Source organism: Bubalus kerabau, chromosome 7 (assembly GCF_029407905.1).
Source record: "Bubalus kerabau isolate K-KA32 ecotype Philippines breed swamp buffalo chromosome 7, PCC_UOA_SB_1v2, whole genome shotgun sequence".
Classification (NCBI taxonomy): Eukaryota; Metazoa; Chordata; class Mammalia; order Artiodactyla; family Bovidae; genus Bubalus; species Bubalus kerabau.
In genome coordinates this window covers 101,256,088-101,274,574 of record NC_073630.1, presented here as the reverse complement: position 1 = coordinate 101,274,574, position 18,487 = coordinate 101,256,088, and the positions used below count along the sequence as shown (strand labels likewise).

Genomic DNA, 18,487 nt, shown 5'->3' with positions numbered 1-18,487 from the left:
CTAATCAAACATCTTTTCAGTGACCTCCGTGAAGCTATATGTAAAATGTTAATTGACTAAAAGAATTCAGCTTTTAGTTTCTGATAAACTATGCAGTCTTCTTTTTTTTGATTAAGATAAAAATTGTATTCATTATTATTCACTGATGTATTTGTATAAAAAATAATTGTTAAGATTTCTTCTACCTGTTTATTATAAGGCTCATTCTTTGGGGAAAATTTGCAAGGTATTATGATTATTCAGGGAGGAGGGCATGGCAACCCACTCCAGCATTCTTGCCTGGAGAATCCCATGAAGAGAGAAGGCTGGTGGGCTACATTCCATGGGGTTGCAAAGAGTCAGATACGACTGAAGAGACTTAGCAAGCAAGCACACACATGATTATCCAGAATACGTTAACTATATCGAATTATATGGAATCCCATTAACTGACTTTAGAAGCATGAAAGGAACCCGAAAATGACATAAGAAGACTTGAATAGGTATGCTCCCGATTAACTTTTCCATTTGCAGAAAATGATGCTTGAAATAAAAACTTTTTGGGAGAGAAGAGCTTATTATTAATGAGTTGGGAGAAAGTAAAACTTGAAATTCTTGGTATTACCTGAAAAATCTAAGTGTATTCTGTAGAAAATGATTTCCTAAGAAACATTAAGGGAATTAAGAGAATACATAATCTTTCAGTTACTCTGTTCTCAACACTGGAACATATTCCCCTAGCTTTTCCAAAGTGTCTCTTTAGAGTACGCAAACTACGACATCAGAAAAATGTGAAACAAAGCAAGTGGCAAAATAAGGCAGTAAAATAACTGACACACGAGGCAGTAGTGCTGTTTCTGGGATTGACGTGCTCACAGTTTAAGAAAATGACTTGTCTGGGTCTGCTTCCATGTGTGAAGAATGAAGGGACTGGGCAAGATGAGCTCTACAAGAAACAGAGACACAAACAGAGAGAGCAAACGTATGGACACCTAGTGGGAAAAGGGTGGTGGTGGGATGAATTGGGAGATTGGGACTGACATATATACATTACTATGTATAAAATGGGCTTCCAAGGTGGCGCAGTGGTAAAGAATCTACCGGCCAACACAGGAGACGCAGGAGACGTGGGTTTGATCCCTGGGTCAAGAAGATCCCCTGGAGAAGGAAATGGCAATCTACTCCAATGTTCTTGCATGAAAAAATTTCATGGACAGAGGAGCCTGGCAGGCTACAGTCCATGGGGTTGCAAAGCTCTAGTGTTCTTGGGCTTCACTGGTGACTGAGAGGGTAAAGACTCTGACTGCAATGTGGGAGATCTGGGTTCGATCTCTGGGTTGGGAACATCCCCTGGAGGAGGACATGGCAAGTATTCTTGCCTGGAGGATCCCCATGGACAGAGGAACCTGGTGGGCTATAGTCCATGGGGTCTCAAAGAGTCGGACACAACTGAGTGACTAAGTACTGGAATGAGAACCTACTGTATGGCACAGGGAACTCGACTCAACGCTCTGTGGTGACCTAAATGGATGGGAAGGAAATCTGCAAAAGGGAATATGTACACGTATGGGCTTCCCAGGTTGGCGCTAGTGGTAAAGAGCCTGCCTGCCAATGCAGGAGACGTAAGGGACAGGTTTGGTCCCTGGGTCGGAAAGATCCCCTGGAGAAGGAAATGGCAACTCACTCCAGTATTGCTGCCTGGAGAATCCCATGGACAGCAGAGCCTGGGGAGCTACAGTTTATGGGTTTGCACAGAATCGGACACAACTGAAGCAACTTAGCATGTACGTGCTCATGTATATATATAGCTAATTCACTTTGCTGTACAGTAGAAGCTATTAATGTGCTGTGTGCTCAGTCGTGTCCAACTCTTTGCATCCCGTGGACCACAGCCCACCAGGCTCCTCTGTCCATGGAATTCTCCAGACAAGAATACTGGAGTAGGTTGCCATTTCCTTTGCCAAGAAGCTATTAATAACACAACATTATTGTTGTGTGGTGGCCAGGATGGGAGGGGACTTTGGGGGAAAATGGATACATGTGGTATACATGGCTGGGTCCTTTTGTTGCTCACCTGAAACTGCCACAATATTGTTTGTTAATCGGTAATCCCCCAATTCAAAGGAAAAGTTAAAAAAAGAAAGTAACACAACATTATAAAGCAATTATATTCCATTAAAAATTAAAACAAAACAAAAAGATCATCTCTATAGTCCTGTCCAGCTCTATTTGATTTCATGATTACGCTTTGGTTGGTACTAGTCTTTTCTAATGAGTATAACACATTTGTGACATCAATATTTAGCACTGAAGGAATATATGACAGAACTGTCCCATAAAGTGCCTTCTTCTCCCTGGTGAGCCTTCCACACAGCAGTCATTTCAGACCTTTAATCCTGTCCTCCACTACCTTCCACTTTCTTATCTCTCTGCGTGCTTCATACAGAGAGTCCATTGGGCTTATAAACTCCTTCAACCTTCTGACCCTGTGTCTTCATAACTAATCAAATGGTTATTGAGAATCTACTATGTCTAGGCATCACACACTGTAAGGGCAGAGATGAAAACAGTCCCTGTCCTGAAGAAGTACAATGGCAGAGACTGATAAGTAAAAGAAGATTCCAGTTCAGCCTGGCGAGTAGTTTGTTAAAGGGATGTAAATTAGCCTGGGCATTGAGGAAGCTTCTAGGAGGAATGCAGAAACATCTCAAAGCACAGAAGAGGTGATACTGCTAAAAAATGGAGACAAGTGGGTTCTAGGGAGCGGGGACAGGAGATGTGAACAGAGACCTTGGTCAGACTGGAGAGCGGTGTGAAGTTGAGGGTGGGTGGAGCACCCGGGGGGCACGGAAGAGGAGATAGTCATGGAGAAGCCCTACCACGAGGGCCATGAATGCCAGTCTGAGGACAGTGAACTTTATGATGAAAGTAATCAGTTGCCACCCGATGATTTGAAGCAAGGGAGTGACATGATCATATTTGCTTTTAGGAACAGTCTCCTGAGTAGCACTGTGGAGGCTGGTTTTGAGAGGAACAAGGCTGAAGTCTGGGAGATGAGTTAGGGGGCATTTTCAATGACCCTGATGAGAAGTAATGAGGGCCATGATGAGATGTGGTTCTGATACAAGGAGGTGGATTCGAGATACACTCACAAGACGGAAATGATAGAACTTGGCAGCAAAGAACAGATGTGAGGGTATAGAAGAGGGAAAAATGGAAAGTGCCTCCCAGTTTCCAGCTTGAGTGGTTTGGCAGAGCTGTCCAGCAACATTAGAAATACAGGAGGAGGAATCTGCTAGGAAAGAATGAATTTAGTGCTGGACATCACCCGCTTGAACCTCTATTAGACAATCTGATGATGCAGAGAGGTGAATACTTTGGAAGTGGACTTGGCAGTGATCAAAGCAAAAGTAATCCAAGGGTGTGAATGAATGTGTCAAGTTAAAAAGGACTGAAGTTAGAACCCTGAGGAACACAGCATTTAAGGGACTGGCACAAAGACAAGCCTCAGAAGGAGACTTAAGTTCCATGTCTACACCCACACCCCTCCTTTCCCCAAGAGAAAGACTGCATTCCTCTAATCTAAGGCTCACTTCTCTACTGCCACATTGGATTCCAACCCTTCGTGCTCCTTCAGGTCTTACTCTCTCAATAACTGCCCTCTCCACAAAATTTTCCACCTCTTCGCTCCATTAGCCTACAAACATGTGAAAGTTCTCCCTACATTAACAAATGAAGCCTTTCCTGGACCAAGCTTCTTCTAGCTGTTGGCCTCTCTCATTCGCTCTCTAAATTCTTGAAAGAACAGTCTAACTTCATTCTCCCTGCTTCCATCTCCCATTCACTTGTTGTTGTTCAGTTGCTAAGTCTTGCCTGACTCTTTGCAACCCCATAGAGTGCAGCACGCCAGGCTTCCCTGTCCTTCACTGTTTCCCAGAGTTTGCTCAAACTCATGTCCATTGAGTTGGTGATGCCATCCAATCATTTCATCCTCGGTCTTCTCCCACCATCAATCATTCCCAGTATCAAGGTCTTTTCCAGTGAGTCGGCTCTTCGCATCAGATGGCCAAAGTGTTGGAGTTTCAGCTTCAGCATCAATCCTTCCAATGAATATTCAGGACTAATTTCCTTCAGGATTGACTGATTTTATTTCCTTGCTGTCCAAGGGACTCTCGAGAGTTTTCTCCAGAGCCACAATTAGAAAGCATCAATTCTTCAGCCCTCAGCCTTCTTTATGGTCCAACTCTTACGTCTGTACATGACTCCTGGAAAAACCATAGCTTTGACTTTATGTCAGCAAACTGATGTCTCTGCTTTTTAATACGCTGTCATAACTTTTCTTCCAAGAGGCAAATGTCTTTTAATTTCATGGCTGCAGTTACCATCTGCAGTGATTTTGGAGCCCAAGAAAATAAAACCTGTCACTGTTTCCGCTTTTCCCCCGACTTGGCCTAAAGCAATGTCTTCTTCCTCCACCTCTACCACTATCAGTAAGATCACTTATCATCTCCTACCTGTCCAAGTTGGCTCTTATTCAACTTCTCTGGGGCACAAAACATTCTTGTAACTTTTTTCTCTTGGCTTTCAGAATACCATTGCTCCTGTTTGGTGACCCACCTCTCTATTCTATTAAATTTTTTAAAATTACATTTATATTTATTGAATTATTTATTTGCCCATGTTGGGTCTTAGTTGTGACATGCAGGATCTAGTTCCCTGATCAGGGATTGAACTCGGGCCCCCTGCATTGGGAACATGGGAGTCTTAGCCACTGGACCAGGAGGGAAGTCTCTCTATTCTATTCTTAATAGTGTCCTGCCTTCTGGTGCTCTTCTCTTCTCACTCTCTTTCCTTTTCTTGGGCAGTCTTACCCACTTCTACCATCTTTAAGTGTTATCTCTGATCTGTTGGACATGTTTACAACTTAAATCTTTTGGGAATAAGATGGAGGAATAAATACACAAACAGATGGACTGCTTCCAAATGGCCACAAAATTCTACTTGTCCCAACTTGTACTCTCCTCCCTTGCAGTCCCTCTCCTAACTCCTTCTCCCACAATCCTATTCCTCCATCTGTAGCTGCCCTCTTATTTCATACCACTTAAGAAGACAAATGGAGAAAACATACACCTTAAACTTACGCAGTGTTGTATGTCAATTATATCTCAATAAAGCTGTGGGTAAAAAGATTAAAAAAAAAAAAAAGGAAACAACAAAAACCAAAAACCCTGAAGACTTCCCCGATGGTCTAGTGGCTAAAGCTTCGAGCTCCCAATGCAGTGGACCCAGGTTCCATCCCTGGTCAGGGAACTAGATCCCTCATGCCTCAGCTAAGACCCAGCATAGCCAAATAAATAAATAAACAAATATTAAACAAACAAACCCTGAGATTCATCCCAAGCATGGCCCTGTTCTCTATCCTACATATCCTACCAGTCATTAACTCCTGAGGACTAGTTTGCAAAGTCTGTTTAGTATCTGTCCATTCCTTTCCTTCTGCACTGTCTTTGCCTTAGCTCAGGCTCTTTGATCGTCTAAACTATTAAAAACACCATCCTAACTGTCTCTCTTTCCTCTAAACCACCTTCTATGTTGTAACCATATCAAATTTTCCAGAAAATGGATGAGATTTAGTCATTTCTCTATAAATCTTGACCTGCTCCCTGGTATCTCAAGGATAAGAGAACCAACTTAATCTAGGACCTTTCATTAACTAGTCTCTGTTCACTTTTCTAACCTCGTCGTTAGCCCCTCATATATTGCGACGCTGCGCTCAAGTCACACCTGAGGTTCTTGAGGTTTCCCCAAGCCCACCATGCTGTTCCAGGCTACGGCGAACTCTTGGAATGCTTTTAAGCCAAGTACCCCACCATCATCTCTTTGGTTGGCAAGCAGTCATCCATCCTGAGTGCTACCGTAGCAATCTCTATCTACGTCCATTGAAATACTTATTACACATTGCAGGAGGACTGAATGCAGCCCTTGGGTATAAAAGGACAGCTCCAGGCGCCGTTTTCATTGTTATATTGTTCCCTTACACCATGACTCTGGGATTTTGCAACTAAAACATGTTCATAAACGTGTGTTGAACTGCAGGCCATTTCTCCCCGGCGGAGAGAAAATCTTTAAGGGGTCTCCGGAATTAAACGTGACAGCCAAGTCACCCTCAAGTACGTCGCGTGCAGCACCAACACTAACCCCTGGGCGGCGCACTTGCGGCTCGGCCGCCCGAGAGTGCGAGTGGCTCCCGCCAGGGATTCACAGCTCACCAGCCAGGCCGTTCACGGGGGCGGGGCCTCACGCCCCTCAGCCCGCTCGGGACCGCCCTTCAGCGGGTCCGGTGGGCGCCACCCTCGAAAGGTGGAATCTGAGAAGGCCGAAGGCTGAGGAGCCGACGGAGGGGTACCTGATAAGACCCGCCGGTTAGGGCCAGCTCCGCTAGGACCGCTCGGCCATTTGCAATGCAGCTGTAGGTGATCGTCATAGTGGGAGAGCTAATGAAGGAAAACCTCCCGCCACATCTAACCGCCCGCAACAGTCTCGGGGCGGTGACTGGGGCGGGGCTTCGGGAGAGGGCGATGTCTGCGCAGGCGCGAGGGCCGGTTGATTGGCAGGCAGGAAGGCGGGGCCATCTCTTGCCTGGGCTGAAACTGATGAAACCGGGCGAGGTCTCTGAAAAAACTGGGTTTGGGTGAGTGAAGCCTTTCTTCGTGGTCATTCTTAAAATCATTTAAGAGCCAGTTACTTCACAGTGTTTACGTACATATGATTCATTCACAATCTAGGACATATGAAATATCGACCTTGATTTAAAAGGAAATTCATTCATGAATTCAACAAGCACTTTTTGAACTCCCAATGTGCACTCCCTAGGTACTTAGATGAACAGATATGCAGAAGTAGGTTCCAGACCCTGATTTTGAGGAGTTCATGTTCTAGTAGTGGTCAAAGAGGCAGGCAAATGGCAGTCTCAAGTGGTGGATGTGCGCTCTGACAGAAAGATAAACTGATCACACATGCTGGAGTGGACGCAACTAATCCTCCTTGGGAGAGGGAGCAAAGATTTCGAAGTCACTGTCCCATTGGGGAGGATGGGTTGGGGTTCTCTTAAATGGGGAAGAAAGGTAGGACAGTCTAAGCAGAGGAAACAGCTCTGTGAAGGCTTGGAAGAAGGCAAGTGAGTGTAGGGAATGGATGTGAGTGTGTGTCAGAGGGAAGGTGTGTGGTGGAGTGGGTAGGACATGAGAGTGGGAGGAGTGGTGGAATGACTAGTTATTCTAGACCTAGAGTTTCTTGACAAGAATATTTTAAAGTATGAACTTCAGATGAGCTTAGGTATTTTCATTAGCAAGGTGTTGTGGTAGAGTGAAATATAGGCATTGCCATTTACTCTGTGTCTTTATTGTAACTTAGCCTTCCTGAGACTCAGTTTGCTAATCTGTAAAACAGGGATAATTGTCAAGTTTAAATTAAGTAATTGTGCAGAATTCTCAGCACACCATAGATATGTAGTTGCAATCTTTAGTGTGATAAACACATTAATTACTGAGAATTACTGTCTTGCTTCTGATGGTATAACTTTAAAGGAAAAACAGTCGATCCCTCGCTGGACTTGAAGACAGGTAGTCGATTGAATTTATTTTAACCCAGTGCAATCAAATGGGATTTGACAAGCAAGCAGCAAAACTGGTCTGGACTGTAACTATTAAAAAATGGCTTGTTGACTCCTTTATCCTTTTGTATAAAGGAAATCTTGAATCAATGTGTCTTACCAGCTTAGAGATAATGTCTTGTGTTATAGGTGGGATGCCTGAATCACGAGCACTTACATGTGGGAAAAAGAAATATGTTAATTCTGAGGTGATACATTGGTATATTCTTGCTTACTGTAAAAATAAGCTTAGTAAGCTTGGCTGCACTGCCTTGCTTCTTCTGTTTAGTAAAGGGTGGTGCTGAAAGTGACTGGGCAATGAATCCTGAGCTGTGGTAATGACAACAAGCTTCTGATGGTTGGAGACATGTATATGGGACCTTCCCTATCATTGGTCTCATCTTGTCATATTAAAACAATCCTGTAAAACTAGTGTGGGGGGTTAACTTTGCACAGTCCACAAATTCAGGCCTCAGCAACATAAAGCATAATTTATAGCACACCTCTGCCTTTCTCGTGAGCCTCATTTTACCTGCTATCTGTGCTTAATCTAGTCAATGAGAGGTTTCCTCAGTGAACACAGAATTTCTCTTCTTCGTACAGGGGGTGCCATTTGTGTGTGTGTGAGGAACCTGGAGGAGCAGGAGGTCTCCTGATCGAGGATCTTCATCTCGCTCAGGTGGCATCTGCAGCTAGTATTTGTTTTGTGTTTGTCTCTGCTCATCAGTTCACACAACCCACTTGGGCCCTCCAGGGTCCCGCATGCACTTTGGGTCTCTCTCTACCTCTTCTGTGGCCCTCTGAGGGGCAGGGGAGACTTTCTGCTGCTCCCTCATGCCATTCTGAGGCTTTGAGAGGTTCAGGAGGCTGTCTCAGGACTCTGGCTAGCACACCTTGCTGCCTTCCCTCCTGTCATGCTGTCACTCTGTGGTCTTGAGGGAGCAGCTCTTGGGCCTTACCTCGCCTGGGTCCCCAGTGACTGAGCGTCTTCTCGTCCCACACGCTGTCACCCCTCACCTCCCAGCCGGGGCTCTGTGGCTGAGTGGATTGCTTCCCGTGGACCCTCTATGCTCCTCCAGCCTGGAGAGACTCCAGTAAGCCCAGGTGGGGAGCTGCCCAGCTCTCAGGCAGTCTTCTCGGTTTGTGGCATTACTGTTGGCTTCTGTACCTCCAGCCTTTTCTTTCTGTACACTCTCTCTTCAGGGAGTTTCCAAAATCTATTTTGAAACCTTTAGGGAATCTTTTCCTTCTTTCCCTGCTTGTCCTCCTTTCATTTTCTTTGTTTTCTGTTTTTATGCCAGCAGAGTAATAGAGCCTAAAAACCACAGCAGGCAATTTAAAACAGCATAGATATTTCTGTCTTTCCCTAGATGGTTTTGTAAAATCTTGAGGGTGGACCAGAAGGATGAGAAGATGGACCCATGGGAAGGAGAAATGAGACATTGTGCTCTTGTCCATTTCTTTTATTTATTTTTTAAAAATTAATTATTTTTAAATTGAAGGATAATTGCTTAATATGTCCATTTCTTTTAAAATAAGGCTTTTAGACCTTTCATGGAACAGCAAATCTACTATCATTACTTTTTTTAAAGTTTATTGTTTCTGTTTTTTGGCCATGCTGTCTGGCATGTGGTATCTTATTCTATATATGTGTATGTATACACACACACACATATTCCTTATCTATTTCCCTGTTGATGGATGTTAGGGTTGTTTCCATGTCTTGGCTATTGTAAACAGTGCTGCAGTGAACACTGGGGTGCATATATCCTTTTAAGATCATGTTTTTCTCCGGATATGTGGGCAAAGAAAGAAAACCACAATCACAGAAAACTAATCAAATTGATCACATGGACCAGAGCCTTGTCTAACTCAATGAAACTGTGACCTATGTCATGTAGGGCCACCCAAGACAGACGGGTCATGGTGGAGAGTTCTGACAACATGTGGTCCACTGGCGAAGGGAATGGCAAAACACTTCAGTATTCTTGCCTTGAGAACCCCAAGAACAGTATGAAAAGGCAAAAAGATAGGACACTGAAAGATGAACTCCCCAGGTTGGCAGGTGCCCAATATGCTACTGGAGGAGAGTGAAGAAATAACTCCAGAAAGAATGAAGAGACGGAGCCAAAGCAAAAACAACGCCTAACTGTGGATGTGACTGTGATGAAAGTAAAGTCTGATGCTGTAAAGAATAATATTGCATAGGAACCTGGAATGTTAGGTCCATGAATCAAGATAAATTGGAAGTGGTCAAATAGGAGATGGCAAGAGTGAACATCGACATTTTAGGGAATCATTGAACTAAAATGGGCAAGTTTAATTCAGATGACCATACATCTACTACTATGGGCAAGAATCCCTTAGAAGAAATGGTGTAGGCCTCATAGTCAACAAAAGAGTCTGAAATGCAGTACTTGGGTGCAGTCTCAAAAATGACAGAATGATCTCTGTTCATTTCCAAGGCAAACCATTCAATATCACAGTAATCCAAGTCTACGCCCCAACCAGTAATGCAGAAGAAGCTGAAGTTGAACGGTTCTATGAAGTCCTACAAGACCTTCTAGAACTAACACCCAGAAAAGATATACTTTTCATTATAGGGGACTGGAATGCAAAAGTAGGAAGTCAAAGAGATACCTAAAGTAACAGGCAAATTTGGCCTTGGAGTACAAAACGAAGCAGGTCAAAGGCTAATAGAGTTTTGCCAAGAGAATGTGCTGGTCATAGAAAATACCCTCTTCCAACAACACAAGAGAAGACTCTACACATGGACATCACAAGATGGTCAATACCAAAATCAGATTGATTATATTCTTTGCAGCCAAAGATGGAGAAGCTGTATACAGTCAGCAAAAACAAGACCAGGAGCTGACTGTGGCTCAGATCATGAACTCTTTATTGCCAAATTCAGACTTAAATTGAAGAAAGTAGGGAAAACCACTTGACCATTCAAGTATGACCTAAATCAAATCCCTTATGACTATACAGTGGAAGTGACAAATAGATTCAAGGGATTAGATCTGATACAGTGCCTGAAGAACTATGGATGGAGGTTTATGACATTGTACAGAAGCAGTGATCGAGACCATCCCCAAGAAAAAGAAATGCAAAAAGGCAAAATGGTTGTCTGAGGATGTCTTACAAATAACTGAGAAAAGAAGAGAAGCTAAGGGCAAAGGAGAAAAGGAAAGATATACCCATTTGAATGCAGAGTTCCAAAGAATAGCAAGGAGAAAGAAGAAAGCCCTCCTCAGTGATCAGTGCAAAGAAATAGAGGTAAACAATAGAATGGGACAGACTGGAGATCTCTTCAAGAAAATTAGAGATACCAATGGAACATTTCATACAAAAATGGGCTCAATTAAGGACAGAAATAGTATGGACCTAACAGAAGCAGAAGATATTAAGAAGAGGTGGCAAGAATACACAGAACAACTGTACAAAAAAGACCTTCATGACCTAGATAACCATAATGGTGTGATCACTCATGAAGAGCCAGACATCCTGGAATGTGAAGTTAAGTGGGCCTTAGGAAGCATCACTATGAACAAAGCTAGTGGAGGTGATGGAATTCCAGTTGAGCTATTTCAAATCTTAAAAGATGATGCTGTGAAAGTGCTGCACTCAGTATGCCAGCAAATTTGGAAAACTCAGCAGTAGCCACAGAACTGGAAAAGGTCAGTTTTCATTCCAATCCCAAAGAAGGGCAATACCAAAGAATGTTCAGACTACCATACAATTGCCCTCATCTCACATGCTAGCAAAGTAATGCTCAAAATTCTCTAAGCCAGGCTTCAACAGTAGGTGAACCATGAACTTCCAGGTGTTCAAGCTGGATCTAGAAAAGGCAGAGGAATTAGAGATCAAATGGCCAACATCAGCTGGATCTTTGAAAAAGCAAGAGAGTTCCAGAAAAACATCTGCTGCTGCTGCTGCTGCTAAGTCACTTCAGTCGTGTCCGACTCTGTGTGACGCCATAGACGGCAGCCCACCAGGCTCTGCCATCCCTGGGATTCTCCAGGCAAGAACACTGGAGTGGGTTGCCATTTCCTTCTCCAATGCATGAAAGTGAAAAGTGAAAGTGAAGTCTCTCAGTCGTGTCTGACTCTTAGCGACCCCATGGACTGCAGCCCACCAGGCTCCTCCATCCATGGGATTTTCCAGGCAAGAGTACTGGAGTGGGGTGCCATTGCCTTCTCCGAGAAAAACATCTACTTCTGCTTTATTGACTATGCCAACGCCTTTGACTGTGTGGATCACAATAAAATATGGAAAAGTCTTCAAGAAATGGGAATACTGGCGGACCACCTGACCTGCCTCCTGAGAAGTCTGTATCCTGCTCAAGAAGCAACAATTAGAACTGGACATGGAACAACAGACTGGTTCCAAATCAGGCACGGAGTATGTCAAGGCTGTCTTGTTGTATTGTCACCCTACTTATTTAACTTATATGCAGAGTACATCACTTTTCACTTTTCACTTTCATTCATTGGAGAAGGAAATGGCAACCCACTCCAATATTCTTGCCTGGAAAATCCCATGGACGGAGAAGCCTGGTAGGCTGCAGTCCATGGGGTTGCTAAGAGTCGGATACAACTGAGCGACTTCACTTTCACTTTTCACTTTCATGCATTGGAGAAGAAAATGGCAACCCACTCCAGTGTTCTTTCCTAGAGAATCCCAGGGATGAGGGAGCCTGGTGGGCTCCCGTCTATGGGGTCGCGTAGAGTTGGACACGAGTGAAGTGACTTAGTAGTAGCAGCAGCAGAGTACATCATACGAAATGCCAGGCTGGATGAAGCACAAGCTGGAATCAAGATTGCTGGGAGAAATATCAATAACCTCAGATTCGCAGATGACACCACCCTTATGGCAGAAAGCAAAGAAGAACTAAAGAGCCTCTTGATGAAAGTGAAAGATAGGGTGAAAAGTTGGCTTAAAACTCAACATTCAGAAAATGAAGATCATGGCATCTGGTCCCATCACTTCAAGGCAAATAGATGGGGAAACAGTGGAAACAGTGACAGATTTATTTTCCTGGGCTTCAAAATCACCACAGATGGTGACTGCAGCCATGAAATTAAAAGACACTTGCTCCTTGGAAGAAAGACTATGACCAACCCAGACAGCATATTAAAAAGCAGAGACATTATTTTGCCAACAAAGGTCTGTCTTGTCAAGGCTATGGTTTTTCCAATAGTCATGTATGGATGTGAGAGTTGGACTATAAAGAAAGCTGAGCACCGAAGAAGTGATGCTTTTGAACTGTGGTGTTGGAGAAGACTCTTGAGAGTCCTTTGGACTGCAAGGAGATCCAACCAGTCCATCCTCAAGGAAATCAGTTCTGAATATTTATTGGAAGGACTGATGCTGAAGCTGAAACTGCAATCTTTTGGCCACCTAATGTGAAGAACTGACTCCTTGGAAAAGACCCTGATGCTGGGAAAGATTGAAGGCGGGAGGAGAAGGGGATAACAGAGGATGAGATGGTTGGATGGCATCACTGACTCGATGGACATGAGTTTGAGCAGCTCCAGGAGTTGGTGATGGACAGAGAGGCCTGGCATGCTGCAGTCCTCGGTGGCACAGAGTTGGACACGACTGAGCGACTGAACTGAACTGATGAGTAAAGTGGAATCTTAACCATTGGACCATCAGGCAAGTCCCTGTCATTGCTTTTTAGAGATTAGCTTCTCAGAAGGAGAAGTCACTAATTTTGAATCATCCTATTTCTTAGGTTACTAGAGCATTTCCGAATATGCCACAAGATGGAGACTTTCAAGTACTCACTAATTCAGGATGCTGCTTGTTAAGTATTAAGGTCTCCTGTAAGGGACTGTTCTTTTACTTATTGTTGTTCTTCAGAAATGGAAATATTTTATAGTTGTTTTTTTTTTCTTGTAGCATGTGATCACTGTAGAAGTTCAAACAGTACAGCAGTAAAAGTCTATTTTATACCTGTGGCGGATTCATTTTGATATTTGGCAAAACTAATACAATTATGTAAAGTTTAAAAATAAAATAAAATTAAAAAAAAAAAAAAAAGAAAGTGAAAGTGAAGTCACTCAGTCCTGTCGGAGTCTTTGCGACCCCATGGACTGTAGCCTACCAGGCTTCTCTGTCCATGGGATTTTCCAGACAAGAATACTTGAGTGGGGTGCCATTTCCTTCTCCAGGGGATGTTCCCAACCCAGGGATTGAACCCAGGTCTCCTGCATTGCAGGCAGATGCTTTACCATCTGAGCCACCAGAAAGTCTCTTTACCATCCCGTAAAAATAATGTAGTGATCTAATTTATATTTGTCTTTTCTTTTGTGCATTTTATATTTAATATTAATGAAGACTTTTATGAACTCTGTTTTTTGTTTTTAAAATTAATAATGCATTGTCTTCTCTGACTGTCATATATATCTCGAATATTTTTCCCCTGAAGTTTACCATTTTCTCTTTCTTTTTCGTGTCTGTTCATTTCCAGACATTTTGGTTTTTTTACCTCATCAAACATATCAGTATTTTTTAATCATAATGTTGGACCTGAGTGGCATTTGGGGCAAGGCATTCTTTTCTATCTCCATATAAAAATATTGCCTTATTTTTCTTCTGTTACTTTCATTTGTTTTAATGTTTAAATCCTTAATCCCCCTAGAATTTGTTTTTATGTCTCTTGTAAGAGTAGGAATTTGTGTTTTCTCAAATGTACAGCCAGCTGTTACATACCACTTATTGACTATTTTACCCACTAGTTTGAAATGCTACTTTTACCATAGACTAAACTCCCCATATCCATTGTTAATTGAATTTTAGAGTTGATGTATAGGTCCATTTCGGTGCTGATGTCACAGTGATTCAATAACCAAATCAATAAACCAAATTTACTTTTTGCATTTAACAAATTGAAGAGAATGAATATATTTGCAATATTGAGTCTTCTCATCCAGGAACTGCGGTTAACTTTCTATGTATTCTACATTATATGTTTCTATAAAAGCTCTGTAAGTTTCTTCATAAAGACAATGTTTATTCTGGGGTATTTGGATGCTCTTGTTAGTGGAAGTTGTTTTCCATTATGTTTTCAAACTAGCTGTTTTTTTGCCATGTGGAAAATCTATTGGCTACATTTAATTTATTTTGCATGTAGCCCCTGCTCCATTATTATTGTACACTCCTTAAGGCCAGGGCCTTCACACAGGCCTTTGCTCAGTATGAACATGAAATAGGATACTATTGTTGACCATTACATCCATTATCCTCAGTGGGCATCCCAGGTGGCGCTAGTGGTAAAGAACCCACCTGCCAATGCAGGAGACATGAGAGACATGGGTTTGATCCCTGGGTTGGGAAGATCCCCTGGAGGGGAGCATGGCAACCCACTCCAGTATTCTTGCCTGGAGAATCCCATGGACAGAGGAGCCTGGTTGGCTACAGTCCACTGGGTTGCAAAGAGTCAGACATGACTGAAGTGACTTAGGATACATATTATACTCAGTGACCAAGTGGAGGGAAACCTCAGGTAGCAGTGATATTTATGGAAACTGATAATGTTCGTGGTAGTGTAGTGGGTGGAGATTAAAGGGACCTTGGAGTCAAGCAGACCTTGGCTTGAATGCTGACTCTGCCACTTTCTGGTTGTGTGATCTTGGCATCTCTGAACCTCAGTTCCTTCCTTAGGCTCATCTCTGAACCTAATTCATAAAATGAGCTAACACGCATAAAACTTTTTGTGACTGGCTCCCAACAAGTATTCCGTAATAGTTGGCTGTTACGATCATTGGCTGAGTCCATATTGTCATGTAACCAAACATATCCAGTAAGATGCACATTTAAGAAGGCATGGCCTGCTTTGAGTTGCTTCTTCTTGATTTTCTTTTGGCCATGCTGCATGGCATGGCATGTGGGATCTTAGTTCCCTGACCAGGGATTGAACCCATGCCCCCTGCATCGGAAGCTTGGAGTCTTAACCATGGGACTTCCAGTGAAGTCCTGAGTTGCTTCTTTATAGATTCAGTGAACTTACTGGAATCAGCATTCAAGGCACATGTTACAGAAATTTTCTGAAATTCTTCCTTTTGAGAAATGCGTTGTATGTTGGGTTCCTCACTCTAACTTACAAGTTCCTTGAGAGTGGAGGCCAAGTATTACTAATTTCTTATTCTTCAGCACCTCATATAGTGGTGGACACAATTTAGGTGGACTGCGTTTCACAGTATGAAGTATGATAATTTATTTTACCACTCCCTTTTTTTTTTTATCATCCCCCCCTACTTTTTGTTGTTGCTGATAGAAAAGAAGTTGAACCGTCATCTTTGCTAGGAAGCATAGCGGCACCCAAATGTAACTTTTATGCTGTAGTTGGTTTTATTTTTTAATTTTTAAAATTAAAGTATTTTATTTTTTTGACCGCACCATGGGGCATGAGAGGTCTTAGTTCCTACGCTAGGTATCGAACCTGATGCCCCTGCAGTGGAAACCTGGAGTCTCAGCCAGGAAATTCCCCTATGCTGTGCTCAGTCGCTAAGTTGTGTCTGACTCTTTGCAAGTCCATGTACTGTAGTCCACCCGGCTCCTTTATCCGTGGGGTTTTCTGGTGGATAATACTGGAGTGGGTATCCATTTTCTTTTTCTGAGGGTTTTCTGGACCCAGGCATCGAACCTGTGTCTCCTACATTGGCAGGCAAATTATTTACAACTGAACCATCTGGGAAGCCCATGCTGTTCAGTTCAGTTCAGTTCAGTCGCTCAGTCATGTCCAACTCTTTGCGACCCCATGAATCGCAGCACGCCAGGCTTCCCTGTCCATCACCAACTCCTGGAGTTTACCCAAACTCATGTCCATCGAGTTGGTGATGCCATCCAGCCAGTCTCATCCTCTGTTGTCCCCTTCTCCTCCTGCCCCGAATCCCTCCCAGCATCAGGGTCTTTTCCAATGAGTCAACTCTTCGCATGAGGTGGCCAAAGTATTGGAGTTTCAGCTTCAACATCGGTCCTTCTAATGAACACCCAGGACTGATCTCCTTCAGAATGGACTGGTTGGACCTCCTTGCAGTCCAAGGGACTCTCAAGAGTCTTCTCCAACACCACAGTTCAAAAGCATCAATTTTTTTGGCGCTCAGCTTTCTTCACTGTCCAACTCTCACATCCATACATGACCTCTGGAAACGGACCTTTGTTGGCAAAGTAATGTCTCTGCTTTTGAATATGCTATCGAGGTTGGTCATAACTTTCCTTCCAAGGACTAAGCGTCTTTTAATTTCATGGCTGCAATCACCATCTGCAGTGATTTTGGAGCTCCCCAAAATAAAGTCTGTCGCTGTTTCCACTGTTTCCCCATCTATTTCCCATGAAGTGATGGGACCAGATGCCATGATCTTCGTTTTCTGAATGTGAGCCCAAGCTGTAGTTGGTTTTAAACCTAACTGCCAGCAGAGGGCGCCCAGAGCACAGTTTTGAAGGAGAAATCTGACTGCAGCAGTGGAGGGGAAGAATTAAAAAGGCCACTCAGGGCGTTTGCAGAAGGAAATGAGAGCTAGAGAGACGGCCATTCCTGTTTTTATTCTCATCTACTTTTGTAACTCGTTCAAGCCCAGACAGGCCTGTTCTTCTCTTTTGTTTCTTGCTCAGCAGCTTTTCCCAGCCCTTCCCGTTCCTCTAGTTAATTACACAGACCAGCACACAGGGTCATTAGGCCCTCCGGGCTGGTTTCTCCTATAGCCAACTCGGTTGCTGCTGCTGCTGCTGTTGCTAACTCGCTTCAGTCGTGTCCGACTCTGTGCGACCCCATGGACAGCGGCCCACCAGGCTCCTCTGTCCACGGAATTCTCTAGGCAAGAATACTGGAGTGGGTTGCCATTTCCTTCTCCGCCAGCTTAGTTACTTAGCCCATATCCGGGCGTGGACATTGGTGAGGGTCTCAGAAAAACACTGAGAAACCCAGGAACCTCACTTCATCATCCCCACTGAATAAAGCCCTCTGGAGGGTCTTAAAGGGTAGGAAGGGAGGGCTTCAGGTGGTGAAGAATCTGCCTGCAATGCAGAAGACCCAGGTTTGATCCCTGGGTGGGAAAGATCCCCTGGAGTAGGGAATGGCAACCCACTCCAGTGATCTTAGGGGGATAATCCCATGGACAGAGGAGCCTGGTGGGCTACAGTCCATGGGGTCGCAAAGAGTCAGACAGGACTGAACGACTAAAGCTTTCACTTTTTTTTCCCCACTGGGTAGGAAGGAGGGCTGGAGTAGGGTTCTCTGCATAAGGAACTGAAGAGGCAAATAGGAACAGACCGGAAGAGCTGTGGGAAGTGGGGTTTCTGGAGAGTAGGAGCAATGCCACTTCCTGCTTTATTATCTTGTGTAAGAAGATCTGGTGAGCACAAAACCACACTTGACATGCCACAGCCACATGCTAATGTTGGCCAGTGTTTCTTAACTTTTTCTGTGGAGTGCTAGGATCTTAATAGATATTATGTGGGAATAAGATCTATGATCAAATAAGTGTGTGGAAACTGGTATAAAAAACGGAACAGGGAGTTCTATAGTGAGAGTTCTTAGATCCTTTAGTAGGCTAATTAATATGGTTTGTGAACTCCGACAGAAAGGGATGTGCTACGAGATTTCCCAAACTTAGGTGGACTGAACCTTTTTAATGAAAATCTATTGGTTGAGTATTATGTGAATTACTCTTGAAAAGTGCAGAAATAGTCTTGTCTAATGTTTAGGAAATTAGGTTATTACTCCATGAAGTACTTTAAAAAGTAGCTGTGAAGCATGTTAAAAAGGACAGCATTTTCTTCAAAAGTCCCCTGTGGCTTCCCACGGCTACCCACTCCAGTATTCTTGCCTGGAGGATCCCATGGACAGAG

The 18,487-nt window shown here is 43.5% G+C and overlaps 1 protein-coding gene and 1 long non-coding RNA gene across 2 annotated transcripts in view; one reads left to right on the top strand and one right to left on the bottom strand.

Annotated features, from left to right (window-relative positions):
* The window catches only part of LOC129657119 (vesicle-associated membrane protein 7-like), a 33,602-nt gene extending 27,133 nt beyond the window's left edge, over positions 1–6,469 (bottom strand). The window contains exon 1 of the mRNA XM_055587422.1: positions 6,386–6,469. Coding sequence (XP_055443397.1) covers positions 6,386–6,463 — 78 coding nt within the window. The 5' untranslated portion in view covers positions 6,464–6,469. The remainder of the gene's footprint in view (positions 1–6,385) is intronic.
* Positions 6,470–6,616: 147 nt separating this feature from the next.
* LOC129657294 (uncharacterized) overlaps positions 6,617–18,487 on the top strand; it is a 119,572-nt gene continuing 107,701 nt past the window's right edge. The window contains exon 1 of the long non-coding RNA XR_008716658.1: positions 6,617–6,670. This is a non-coding gene — a long non-coding RNA (uncharacterized LOC129657294). The remainder of the gene's footprint in view (positions 6,671–18,487) is intronic.